The sequence below is a fragment of the Cynara cardunculus genome, unplaced genomic scaffold, assembly GCF_001531365.2.
Source record: "Cynara cardunculus var. scolymus isolate 2C unplaced genomic scaffold, CcrdV1 Un_Scaffold_5993, whole genome shotgun sequence".
Classification (NCBI taxonomy): Eukaryota; Viridiplantae; Streptophyta; class Magnoliopsida; order Asterales; family Asteraceae; genus Cynara; species Cynara cardunculus.
This window is the reverse complement of record NW_020202709.1, coordinates 8,506-23,095: the sequence shown is the minus strand read 5'-3', so window position 1 is coordinate 23,095 and position 14,590 is coordinate 8,506. Positions and strand designations below refer to the sequence as shown.

General features: G+C 31.8%; 1 protein-coding gene across 1 annotated transcript; it reads right to left on the bottom strand.

Annotated features, from left to right (window-relative positions):
- Positions 1–1,419: 1,419 nt before the first annotated feature.
- On the bottom strand, positions 1,420–5,192 carry LOC112504555 (L-ascorbate oxidase-like). Its single transcript, XM_025108502.1, has 5 exons — positions 4,914–5,192; positions 4,735–4,827; positions 3,948–4,160; positions 2,890–3,081; positions 1,420–2,460 (listed from the first exon to the last, which is right to left on the bottom strand). The coding sequence occupies exons 1-5, from the start codon at positions 5,190–5,192 to the stop codon at positions 1,501–1,503; spliced, it is 1,737 nt and encodes a 578-aa protein (XP_024964270.1). The 3' UTR covers positions 1,420–1,500.
- Positions 5,193–14,590: the final 9,398 nt, after the last annotated feature.

The window sequence follows — 14,590 nt, the reverse complement described above, 5'->3', positions numbered from 1 at the left end:
GCATTTTTGTAGTGACATGAACACAATTGTTCATGATTCATAAAAATCGGTAATATAACAATATGAAAATGGGTCGTGCATGTACTTCCATTTGAACATGTGAATTAGGTACGTATTAATAATTAAAGAAAAAAGTTATCAACGCAATATGAACTACAAAAAACACAACACATCATAAATTCATAATGAACATAATTTCGATTAAAACGAGTCTAATAAAATATTAATCCATTACCAAGACATTCACTTTGGTTAATTTCTTCACTTCCCGAACTCGAACTCCGATTGTCACCATAAACCATTTTAATCTTCTCAATGTTGTCGATTTTTTTTCCAATGCATTTATCCATAATAGCTTGAACGATACCGAAAATTTTACTACCGTGTTTCCTCTACGAATAAAAAACTCATAAAACAATAAAAATAAAGATCAAGATTAAAAAATAAATAAAAATATCAATATAATAAATGTATATTTTTAGATATTTTATGATTATATAACTCCCCTTCCCTTTAATGATATGGGAGTTACATAGCAAATGAAATTACTCAATTACCATTGGCATTAAATTGTGAACATAATAGAAACCTAATAGAAGAATGAATTGTGATTGGTTGACATTGTTTGCAAAGTTAACATAAAAATTTTGGTTAACATTTGATCTTGTCCTTATTCTAATAAGTAGTAGTAATAATAATAATCAGGTAAGATTAGTTGATACTGACATGCTTATGGTTATTTTATCAGAGTTTTCTATCTATTAAAAACATCATTTTCATGTAAAATGAGCAAGGACTAAAAGTCTAAAAACCGATTTTTGAGTAGTAAAAAGATGGATCTAAAGGTCAAATTCCATATTGTTCATTGTTAGGTTAATGGAAAGAAGCCTACATCGATGAAATCTAGCATCATTTGTACAACTTATAGATTTCAACGAGAACATGAACATAACGCAACTCGTTGGGTTATTAGATTTTTACCCTCAAGACAATTGAACAAAGAGGAATGGAGTAATGACGTACATGATATACGAAAAGGCTGTATATAGAAAAAGTTTAATGTTTGATGCATACAATTGTTGTGGACTTTGTTAGCCCAATTTAAATGTTTGTCAACATAAAATATATGTTGTCTTTTAATATAAACTGGCTACTTAGCCACATGAACAATCCCTCAACTTAGCCTATATATTGGTAGCTCAATTAGTCAGAATTTATGTTTGCTCTCCATTCGTCGAACCAAGCTTTCTCATGACCACTAAAGATTCGTTCAATTGTTAACTTTAGACTTCCATGAAATTAATCGAATTGCACATCAACAGACTCAGACACCCATAAGTTATTACAAATGAATAATCCCTCAACCTCTTACAAAACTCACTCTTCTTTCATAATTCCCAAAGACACCCACAAAAAGTTGCTAGAAACAAAACAACCCTTCAAAGTTTAGGGACTTGACATATATCACAATTACTTGGAAATACTCTACAATTTACCCCTTTAGTTGTGTTGTTTACCCATTAGCATCTTGCCCGTCAATCCACAAGAAAGAGCCTCATTGGGTATCTTCCCAACAAGATGAACCCCTTCGGCGAAAACCACACCCATGCCCATATGCAAATGAGGCTCTATGTGACAATGAAACGCCCATACACCTGGATTATCGGTGACAAATCTTAACGCCGTCCATCCGTAGGGAAATATCACTACTGTATTCCTCAGTGGCGGGTTTTTCAAGTTCAGTTTCTTTTCGTCTCTCTTGGAAAACATGCCTTCCCCATGCCCCAACACCCAAAAATCGTGCCCGTGAAGATGCCACGGGTGTATCTCGCTCACGTTTGCATTCAATGCATTGGCATTCTGTAGGATCACGTCAATTGTATTATTGAATTTTAGCATATAAACCCCACTCCCATAGGTGGAGTTAGGATTTGGTGGGGGCCTCATTATGTCATACGTGTTAAGAAAGGTGTCAGGTGGACTTTTTTGGTCAAAGGCATTAGTCAAACGATGTTTGATTGAGCCTAGGTAAGGGGTTGGGGGTAGGCTCAATGACACATTATTGATGGCCCATTTGGTATAACCATCGATGCGATTTTGGGTATTGAGGAGGAAGATCCGACGATCGTGGTTGAATGGAGGCTTTGGTGACCCTGAAAGGGCACGAATTTTGTTCGAGAACGATTTGCTATAGGCGTAGTCGTTCCATCGAGGGGTTTGAGGAGGAGGAAGTGTGGGAAGTTTTGAGGCAGTAGTGGATTGATAGTGTAATATGGCTAGGCCTTGAGGGGTTCTTGGTTCTCTTCCTCTCACACCCACCGAAATCCAATAGTTATCGGTAGGACGTTGATCCGTACGAAACAAAACCGAGTAGGTTTCACCCGAGTATATGTCAAAGTCGTTGACCGAAAATGGCTCAAGGTAGTTGCCATCAGCTTCCACCATCACCATCTTATGGTTCTGTAAAATACATAAGAACTGTATCCGATTAGTCTACATCAGCGATAAGGTGTGTGTTATACACATCAAACAACCAATTCATAACAAAAAGGACACATTTGTGCTCCACTATTAAAGTAGAATATATGCATCGAGTATTTGTCAAGGTTGTGGGCTAATCATAGAGACTCCAATGGCAATAAAAAAAATATGCCCACTTATCTCATGAAGTTTACTTTATTTGGTCATAAAGATTGATGCTTTTGGTTATAAATTATACAGAAACCATTCCAATTAACAGCTAACATCCATACATAGTGTAAAAACACAAGCAATAAAAAGTTAAAATAATAAAAGAGTATATATATATATATATGTATATGTATATGTATATGTATATGTATATGTATATGTATATGTATATGTATATGTATGTAAAGATCGACTAACCCCAATGGCAAGATTGAGTGAAGCTAAGGCAGTAGTGCTGGCCACTCTCAGCCTGTATGTCTTGTTTGGCTTTACATGTAGGATGTTTGGTGCGCACTCTTCGTTTCCCCTAAACCTGCATCCATTGCCTTTGCTAACATGCGCCGCTGCTAATGAACAGTTGTATTGCCCTCTTCCATTTATCAACAGACTCTAAAAAGAAGACAAATAAAATATATATTATGTAAAAGTTAAATAAGCATCCATACATTGCATAATATATATATATATATATTATATATATATACATACACACACACAATGACTACCCAGGCCATACATATATATATATATATATATATATATGCCAAACCTACCCCAGCTTTGTTTAGATTGTTTATTTCACCATTCCCACATGCTTCTACTTTTTTCCTTTTTGCTTTGCGTAAACAAAAAGCTGCATGAAAAAAGAATCCAACAAGCATGCAACCTTGGACTTGAGTTTTCATGTATTTATTATATATGTAGGGTATAGAAGTTTTTTTATTTGATTCATATATACATATATATATATATATATTTATATATATAACACACACATATAGACAGATCTGTTGGAACCAAAAATTGATTAGAATCTCAAGACTGTTCATATCATGAACGCATTACGATGGACGTCTTATTCACCATGGATGTTGTAACATATTCATCAATATTCATGATAAATAACATATTCATATTATGTGTTACTCATGAGTCATGATGAATATTCATCATGAAGAGGAACATGTGATACAATGTGGACGGCTTCTCGGGTTAGTAACCAATTTTGGGTCCTAATGGAACTTCCCCCTTTCTTTACGTATCTCTATGTGTGTGTGTGTATATGTAGTGGTGATAACGTGGGAAAACCTTCATCTATTATTTTCATTGCCTTATTTTTATTATCATGACTGAAAGCTTAACAAATTTATACATTTGAAAATGATTAAAAATATGTAAAAGTTTGTGAATCTGAGTGGAAGTGGATATAAAAGTGAAGATTAAGATAAAGATAGTTGAAGGTGCATGATTAAGACCTGGGGTTCACCGATCCAACGCATAGGATTGGCGGAGAGATCAACCTCTTGATCATGAGCACCTTTGTGCCACCAGTCACTTAGCAACAGGCTGAACTCCCCATCATACTCGAATGCCTCTTTCTTCCCCTCCTCCATATCTACGATCAGTAAACCATACAACCCAGCTGATCTTTGCATCCCATAGTGTCCATGGTAAAAGTATGTTCCCGCCTGCACCTCATCATTTTTCATTATCATAATCACATATACTCCTTTCATTCCTTGCATTATATATTACCCTCATGCAAACTTTGGATTATTTTATTAAACCCCACATACACACAAATCATCGTGTTAAAAGAAAAGTTACGAATGAGAAGCGTAAGAAGAGATCTGAATTCTTAATCACTTTTAATCTCATGCACATCCATGAATTGTATTTTAAGAGAGAATTGATCCGGTGCCTCTTGTTGTACCTCATTAGTGTTGATATTCAATTAGGACTGACCAAAGGGTGAAGATCTCCTCTTATGCTTCTCACCATAACTTCCATCCTCACCGGAACCCAACCTCATATATATATATATATATATACATATATATATATATACATACTCAATATATCTCAAACAAGGTAGATATTGGGATATGATATACCCAGACTTTACCTCTACCAAAAGGTAAAGAGACTGTTTCCATGAATATTGTCGACTTACAGAACAAATATACAAGAAGATAAACGAAAAAGTAGCATAAAAACATAAGTGTGTGTGTAATAAACACGTAATCATACATATATACACACCTTGTCGACCTTGAACCTGTAGATAAATGTTTCTCCAGGGTTTATGGCACATTGTGATATGGATGCAGTTCCATCAGCCCATGGTGTTCCCAGCTATTTTTTGAAACAAATTTAACAATTAAAAACCGAACAATGAGTAGGAGGAAAAACGCACACGAATTAACAGGTTCAATTTTCACCTGTCGAATACCATGCCAGTGAATAACGACTCCCTCGGTGTGGAGCTTGTTGGTAAGATGGACAACAACGGTGTCACCCGCCCGAGCTTTAATGGTTGGGCCGGGAAACTGACCGTTGATGCCCAGCACCACGTGCTCTAAGCAATCGGGTGCACCCAACATGTACTCGACTTCCCATTTGAAGTGTCTAGCCTTGGCACCCAAAACTGAGTTGACAAACATCCCAACAAAACACAAGTATACAAGTAAACATATGGGTGTGATCCTACTAGAAGCCATTGAGGTTATACAAGTGTTGTGAAGCACAAGGTGTCATATATATATTGGGGGGTGGACACTTTTCATGACCTGAAATTGGTGATGTCATGTTACTAATTTTAATGCTTGATGTACATGTTGTAAAAGCATCTTTTCTTTATCACTTTGGACGATGAAAATTCAAATAGCTCATCGGTCCGTTTACTCAAATGCTTACCCAGTAACTACTTATTGATAGGAGTTAATACTATAATTTATTTTTCTGGGTAAGATTATAGTGATCAAAACGATATAATATGCAACAATTTATCCGGTAAGCACTTACCCGAGTAAGAGTCGTCATTCTCACTCTCATTTACTTGGTAAGACTCTTCATCATTTTACCACTTTAAGCGGGTAAGATTCTAAACCCTTACCATGTTCATCCGGTAAAAAAAATTACCCGGTAAAGACTTACTGGATAAGTGTTTAATCAGCATATAACTGAATTAGGTTTGGAAGGATTTAGAATTCAATTCAATTTAAATTTCATGCTTGATTTCAAAAGTTTTGTTGATTTGAAATGAAATCTTCCACGAGGAATGGTTGGAATTTTACGGGATTTTGTAGGATTTATATGCATTAATGTTTTAAAATATTTTTAAAAAATTTGTTTTATAATATTAATTAATAAATTTATAATTTGTTTCTATAAATAATAGAATTGAATTCCATTCAAATCATGCAAACCAATCACACTTAGGGGTCTTTAACCAAACACTTACCCGGTAAGTGCTTACCTGTAAAATTTAACACTATCATTTACTCACCGGATAAGATTTTAGTTCACCAAAACGACATTGTGTGCAACAATTACCCGGTAAGTGTTTACCATGGTAAGAGTCATCGCCTTTACTTACAGGGTAAGACTTTTGGTTCTTGTCTCGTTTTTACCAGGTAAGATTATTGGTCCTTATCATATTCATCAGGTAAGGTAATGTGGCCTGGTAAGCGCTTATCCAGGTAAGCGTTTGGTAAACAGCCCCTAAACACTTACGCGGTAAATGTTTATCGGTAAAATTTAACATTATTATTTACGTACTGGGTAAGATTTTAGTCCACCAAAACAACATCCTATGCAACAATTTACCCAGTAAACGCTTACCATGGTAAGAGTCGTCGCCTTCACTTACCTGGTAAACGCTCATTCAAGTCATGTTTGTCAACCCGTATAAGCTAACATATATTTTTCCAATCAACTTTTGAATATGACTTTAATCATTTTACATCATCATCAAGCTTATCAGATATTTGATCAAACTTAATTGTGTTTATTAACTTAGCCAATAACTAAATTTATCAGTTAATTTATCAAACATAATTTGTTTTTCTATTTTCCACATGGCATTACTCTATTGATTAATAAATTAGTTTTTTATGTTTAAAAAGATTTATTTTCTTTTTCAAAATGGTCCCCATTATTTGTGTATAAATAACCTGAACATATTTTTTACAATTCTTTTTGTAAATTTTAAAGGTGATAAACATGTACATACCTTTTTGGTCAAAAGATTTCGCTTTGTAAAATATTTTCTTAAAAAATCATAATTCAAATTTTGAAACAACATAAACATGGCCTAAAAAGATTGCTTTCATAGAAGAGTAATAATTGACCCTTTTGTTAAGTAGTTTTTTGTTAAATCATGGCTCTTTCGAGTTCGTTGAATCAAGACTTCTTTAAGATGCCGTTTACCAAACGCTTATCCGAGTAAGCACTTACCAAGTCACTTTACTTTACCGGATGAATATGACAAGGACTAAGAATCTTACCCGGTAAGTGCTAGCGAAGACAAGAATCGAGAGTCTTACCCGGTAAGTGAGGATGACGACTCTTACCATGGTTAGCGCTTACAGGGATAAATTATTGCATACGATGCGTTTTAGTGAATAAAATCTTATCCGATAAGTAAGCGATRGTGTTRAATTTTACCGATAAGTGCTTACCGGGTAAGTGTTTAGATAAATGGCCCCTTAACTCTCGTTTTTAAATCGGTTCGAATTGAAACCCGATTCTAACCCGTTTGAAACCTAGATTCAAAATCCATATTCGAACCCACTCGACTGTTGGTTTTATGGGTTTTCTTTGCAAGGACGAACGCGGTGTTTACAAATCATCGTTTTAGGGTTTTTTTCATTGTAACCTCGATTTGTTCAAGATATTGAAGGGGATTAATGGTTGGTGACCGTTCAGACTTCAGAGTAATTTGTAAAAAAAAAATTGCTTTATGATTGCAAAAGGACTCTTTGACACCCATTTGCAAAAATTGGGTTGTTTGAGATTACATTGCAAAAATTGGGCTATTGTTATTTTCATTTACACCATTTTCTTGGGTGTGTTTGGTACGTAGACTGGATGAGACGAAACGGAATAAAAATAAATAGTCTCATATTTGGTGTGTCATGGGACAAAAATGAGATGGGACAACATGGAACAAAAATAAGATTGGGTGAGACTGTTCTTGAGGTTTTTTGTTCCATCCAAAAAGTTAGAATAACATGGGACTAAATTTAAGATTACAATATTGCCCTTATTATTTGATATCAAAATACAAACCTAATTTAATTGCATCCTTTTATTCTCTTCCACAGTCTTCATTCTCGATTCCAGCCTCCATTCTTGAAATGTTCAATTTTTGACGATGTTTTGACAAATGTTATTTACAGTTGTTGTGTTTAAACTTTTTAAATTATGTGCGTTATTAGGATTTGTGATATGACAAATGTTATTTACATGTGGTCTTGGAATGTTAAAAAAATATTGATATCATAGATTAAATAATTTAAATATATTTTTGGTTGATTTGTTGTTATTTACAATCATTATATGATATAAAATAACATTGAACAACATTTAGGGGGTAATATGGTCATTTTAACAGTTTTGTCATGTCCTAGTCGTATCAAATATTGAACAGACAATTAGTCTTGTCTTGTCCGGCCTCGTCATGTTCTATCTCATTCAGTCTGCATATCAAACACTACCTAACTTCTATTTTTTTAACCTTAATGTTTTTCAAAAGGAAATTTAATTATCGTACATATAGACCAATTATAATTTATTATTTTTGACAAATCGTATTATTAGAAAGATCTCATAAATACACCAAAAACGATATTAATATGGAGAATTATTGTTATTTGTTTTACTTTTATGTTATTACAAAAGAAATTAGCTTTATATATATATATATATATATATATATATATATATATATAAGAGCTTAATTGTTTAAAAACAACATATATTATGATAACTGTGAGAATTTTTATCTTAAGGTATTGTTTCACATGGTTGTATATTTGTTTCACAATGCGAAACAAATTTTTTTTTTTGTTTTACGAACATGCTAAAAAGTTCACAATGTAAAACTAATGCATTGTGAAACAAATATATGTTAATCAATATTTTAAATCTTAGTCTTAGATGAAAATATATCATATGAAATAACACATGAATCATGATGTGTAACACCCCAAGATCACATTTACATATAAACATATATTTTCATGTAACAAGAAATATAATTTATATATTTGGTCCCAATATCTACAAAAACTACATCACAAAGTAGCCACCAAATTTTTTCACAAAATCTGTATACAAAAATTGTATTCATAACACGTATTCAAATACTAAAGATAACACATCATTCCATTAGCCTATGCAAGCAAATATAAACTCTTCACAATTTCCTCTTCTCCTTATCATCTGGTTTTACCCGACCTGTAATGCACGTTTTCAAAACACTACAATGAAGGTTAGACCTTGAGTTTAGTGAGAAATCCTTTTGTTTGCTATTACAGGGTGATAGTCATCAAAACACTTTTATAAACTCGTATTTGTATCAATAACCAATAAACAACATTATAATAAAACAAACTTCTGTTGTCGCATCAAAATGATGATACATAATCCATTTATTGCATCAAATAACCAAACAACTCTTTTATTGCATAATGCATAAACTTATCACATCATATAGGTAAAAACATAAATTCCTTGCATAACATGTGTGAGACAACCCCATTTTCTTGCAACACGCTAGTGCAAGAACCTCATCTCATCGCATTACACTTGATGCGATAAACCCCACTTGTCACATCACACTGGTACGATAAAGTCAACTTGTTGCATCACAAGGATGCGACAAATACAACTCTTGTGACGCGATAACCCAAGTTATCTCATCACACATATGCAACAATTCAAAGTTATCGCATCATAAGGATGTTATAACAATGCATCAACTTGATAAAAAAAACTCAGATTTTACATTTTATTAATTATGTCACCCTTATCCTGATATACATCTCTCCTTCATATGTCACCCTTATAACCAAAATACACATCTCCTTGATATGTCACCCTTATAACCAAAATACACCTCTCATTGATATGTCACTCTTATTCCATTCCCTTGATAAAAACATATCAAAATACCACAATTATGTTAATCATAGCATCAAAATCAGTTTTACATCATCCCCATGTAAAGAACCCTGGTTCCAATTTCAATATAATAAGATGAAAGTTGTAAAAATATATCTCACCATATAATTTACACCGAAGGTTTTTCTTACTCCAACTCACTTACCATCCCAATGAGATAAAAGAATTATCTCATAGTACTAATGGCAATAATAAGAGGCGTGGAGTTTAAAAACAATTTAGGCACATTAATACATCAAACCCCTCAACTTATCGCCCTTGTTCGAAAATAACCTCGAACTTTATAACCGATAAACCCGGTTATCACATAATGCATTAATTCTCAAGATTATTACAATTTCATGGGTTCTGAAAAGAAAACCCATATATATGTAATTAGTCGTATAGAGTGATGATTGAAAAAATAACCAAAAATTGAAGATTAAAATGACCAATATCTTAAAAAAAATGACAGATGTTTGGAATCTTGTTTCACTTCATGTGTTTAAAATTGTGGAATCTTCCTTACAATTCAAGTAATCTTATTTCACTTTCATTGGTTTTAAATTGGGAAATGCTATATACACTTCTTTTATATTATATGCATTGAGAATATAAAAAATAAGTATTCATGTTCATGTATATGATGAGGAAATTAGTAGATAAAGATGCATTTAGCCTACCTCTTTAAGTAATTTTTCACTTCATAAAGATGTAAAATTGAAAGTGAATTGTTCTTTTCATAACGGAGATATGTCGAAGCTTTTAAATATGTTGAGTCGACGATGACGTGGAATAAAAAACCTGTAAGAAAAGCCAAGTGAAAAACCTTAACGTTGTGGATGCATTCTCTTAGGTTTCTTCGCTTCATAAATCGTTCATTCCACTCTTCGTATTTTGTAATTTTAACTGGTTGTTTACTTTTACATCATTCAAGTAATCAACTTCAAACTTTCTTTCATCATTCAGACATAAAGTACACATCTTTGTGTGTAAATATGTTGCATATACTTAATGTGAAATATTATGTATATTACATAATAATTTACGTCTTTCATCTCATGATTTATTATGCGGTTACACTTCAAAATATCTATTATTATGGTGTCTGATTGTCCTTTTATGGTACATTTATATTGGGGGTACTGATATTGAATATGAGAATGGATTCATAAAGGATCACTAGTGGGTGTAGAATCTGCACAAATAATAAATTTATAAAACTCCTGCTTCTGTGTTTTGGTTATAAAATAACTCAGTACAAGAAGATATTCAAGTAATGCCTGTTAAACCATGAAAGTGACTCAAATATATTGGTCAATGGTTTACAAAAGTTGGTTTACTACGTTTTCTATATTCGTCGTAATTACTACATATTACCAACCAATACATCGATCGTTAATGCGTCAGTAAACAACAGAAGCTCATAACTTACTTCTTTAGTTGACGAATAACCATACATGAACATCCTTTAAGATTTAAGACACCAACCCCACGAAACATGAGATGTATTACCGATTCTGAATAACAAAAGCAACACAATTGAATTGGTTAAGATAGATTATAGCCATTGTAACACCCCATAATCACATTTGCATATAAACATATATTTCCATATATTCGGTCCCAATATTTATAAAAGCTACATTACAAAGTAGCTACCAAATTTTTCCATAAAATCCTTATACAAAACTTGTATATATAACAAGTATTCATTTACAAAAGATATCATGTTATCTCAACAACCCATGCAAACATGTATAAATTCCTCACAACTTTCCCTTCCCCTTATCTTCTGGTTGTGCCCGACCTGTAATGCACAATTTCTCAAAAACACTAAAATGAGTGTTAGACCTTGAAGTCTATTGAGAAATCCCTTTTGTTGTTATTACAGGGTGAATAATCACCAAAACACATTTGTAAACTCATATTTGTGTTAGTAACAAATAAACAATATTTTAATAAAATAAACCTCTTTTGTTGCATCAAAATGATGAGACATCATCTATTTATCATATCAAATGACCCAATAACTCATTTAACACATTTTGATATAACTCATCGCATCATATAGGTAAAAATGTAATTTCCTCGCATCACAAGGGTGAGACCACCCCATCTCCTCACAACACACTGATGCGAGAACCTCATCTTATCGCATCACATAGGGGCGATAAGTCAACTTGTCACATCACAAGGATGCGACAAACTCACTCCTTACATCACAAGGATGGGATAAACACCACTCATCGCATCACAAGGATGCGATAAATAGAAAATACTTTGATCAAAACCCAGATTTTACATTATGTTTGATTATGTCACCCTTATCCTGGTATATACCTCTCCTAGATATGTCATCCGAATCCCAAAATACACCTCTACTTGATATGTCACCCTTATAACCAAAATACACCCCTCTTTGATATGCCACCCTTATTCTAACCATAATATAAACATATTAAAATTCTACCATTATGCTAATTATAGCATCCAAAAACAGTTTTATATCATCCCCATATAAAAAAGCCCATACAGCTCTAACTCCAAATACCAAATAAGAAAAGTCTGTAAAAATAAACTCATCTTTTGAATCACAAAGAAATAAAGATACAAAGATGAACAACAATAGATTATCCAGACAATAATTACATAACAAACTTTTTTTCTTCTTTTGGTTCTTTTCTTTTTCCTCGAATCCAAAACACCCAAAAGTTTTTACCAACTCCTTATTCACCCTTTTAAAATCTCATCCCAATGAGATAATATAATTATCTCATCATAATATCAATAATAAAAAGAGGTGGTGTCATGATTTAAAACATTTAAGCATATTAACCACAATAACCACTTAACTTATCACCATTTTTCAAAAAACAACCCCAATATTTATAACCGATTAACCCGGTTACCACAACCATCTACAATATAAATGCAAAGATCTAGAGGTCCTTAGATATATCACTTGATACTAATCTCGAAAACCTTGGGCGATTGCGAATTCAAAGTCACGAGTAGCAATTCGATAGAACAACGACATAAAATTCAAAGGCTAAAGGACTTGTATGATTATAAAATAGTAGTAACTATCAATAGAGTTTTAACAAACTGCAGTAATGAATTATGTAACTTAGGGGGCGTTTACCCTTGATAAGAGTCAACACTATAATTTATTTTATCGCGTAAGACTGTAGTACATTAAAACGGTATCTTATGCAATAATTATACAGTAAACGTTTGTCCAGGTAAGAGTCGTCACCCTCACTTACTGGATAAGACTCTATATCTTTATTATCGCTTTTACCGAATAAAATTCTCAGCTCTTGTGATATTCATCCGATAAGAAAAATTATCTTATAAATACTTAGTAGGTAATCATTTAATAAACTTAAAATTGTATCCATCAATCTAACTAATGTAAAATAAAAATGATAACGTGTATTTTTTGAGTTGAATCTGTCTAAATTAAATGGTTGATTTTTCATGATCATTTATTTATTTAGGAATAATAAAGTTTTTTTTTCCCTATAGTCCTAAAAATAAGGCATTATTATAATATCATGTGTTTCTACCAACCCTCCTACAAATCGTTCTTAATAGTATTTGCCAAAATCATGTAATGTTTAATATTTTAATATATAATTCCAATGAAATACAAATCTCTTTTAAAAAAAACCATATAATTAATATCAAATGTTTTATATGATCTAATAAATATCTTAATTATAATAAATGAACATTGATTATTTTTCAAAAATATTTTAACTGTTTTCTAATTTAAATATTGATCATAGTTTGTATGGTTTGTACAAATCAAAAGATTTATATTTGATTGGGACACTCACTCTCCTCTCTTTCTCTCTCTCTCTCTCTCTCTCTCTCTMTATATATATATATATATATATATAGAGAGAGAGAGAGAGAGAGAGAGATGATGGTTATTATACAACTCTTGATATTTGTGCAACCAATACAATTCAATCTCAACCGTCCATTTCATTTTATTAATATGTGATTTCATAGAAGTTTTTATTGTTTTCTAATATAAAGTATCGATCATAATTAATGAACCATATTCATCTTCTATAAATATGAAAATCATAATAAATGAACTCTCATCATTTTCATAAATATCTCAATATATTGGGTTGCATTGGTTGTACAAATGTGATGGATTGTATTTGAAATAAACTATATATATATATATATATATATATAGGAACCCAAAGATCGCTCATAGCACATGTGACATATTTTCATCAAGAATATGAACGTGTTATTCATGAGAAATATTCATTCTGAATAGGAATACGTGACACATTGTGGACGGTTATCGGGTTCCTAATCAATTTTAGATTTATACTGGAACTTTCCTATATTTGTCTTTACTATTTGATAGAACATTTTATCATGTTTTTTAAATCTCCTAAATTTAAGTTTACAACTTATCATACTATGTTTGGCGAATTAGTTGGTAACTGTTACGATAGTTGATGAAATAAATACACTTTTTCAAAAACCAGTTGATAAGCTAGTTGAAATTTTAAAATAACCCAAAAAGAATATGTTTAAAAATTAATAAAATTTAACTTTTCATAATATATATATATATATATATATATATAACAAATCACAAATAATATAATTTGCTTATTAATACAAACCGAATGTTAAAAAAATTAAATAATATAATCTTTAGTTAATTATTTAAATTTATTTTTTATTATTTCATATATAAAAATTTAGATTTCTGTAACCAAATACAAATTTAAAAAACATCTACATCAAATGATACTTCCAAATAACCGTTGCATATGATATTAATAAAAACAAAGTTGGTCAACCTTAAATATCTTAGTTAATTAATAATTTTAAAAAATATATTAAATTAATATTTTATGAAAACGTACATCAAAGTTTTATTATTTATAAAAAAAAGAAACATATGACT

Bases quoted from the DNA above. Each gene is read 5' to 3' on its own strand.
- LOC112504555 (XM_025108502.1), bottom strand. From the start codon at position 5,192: ATGGCTTCTAGTAGGATCACACCCATATGTTTACTTGTATACTTGTGT. The intron at 4,828-4,913 runs GTGAAAATTGAA...TTCAAAAAATAG, and splicing joins ACTGGCATGGTATTCGACAG to CTGGGAACACCATGGGCTGA. The intron at 3,082-3,947 runs GTCTTAATCATG...TCTTCTTTTTAG, and splicing joins GTTGGATCGGTGAACCCCAG to AGTCTGTTGATAAATGGAAG.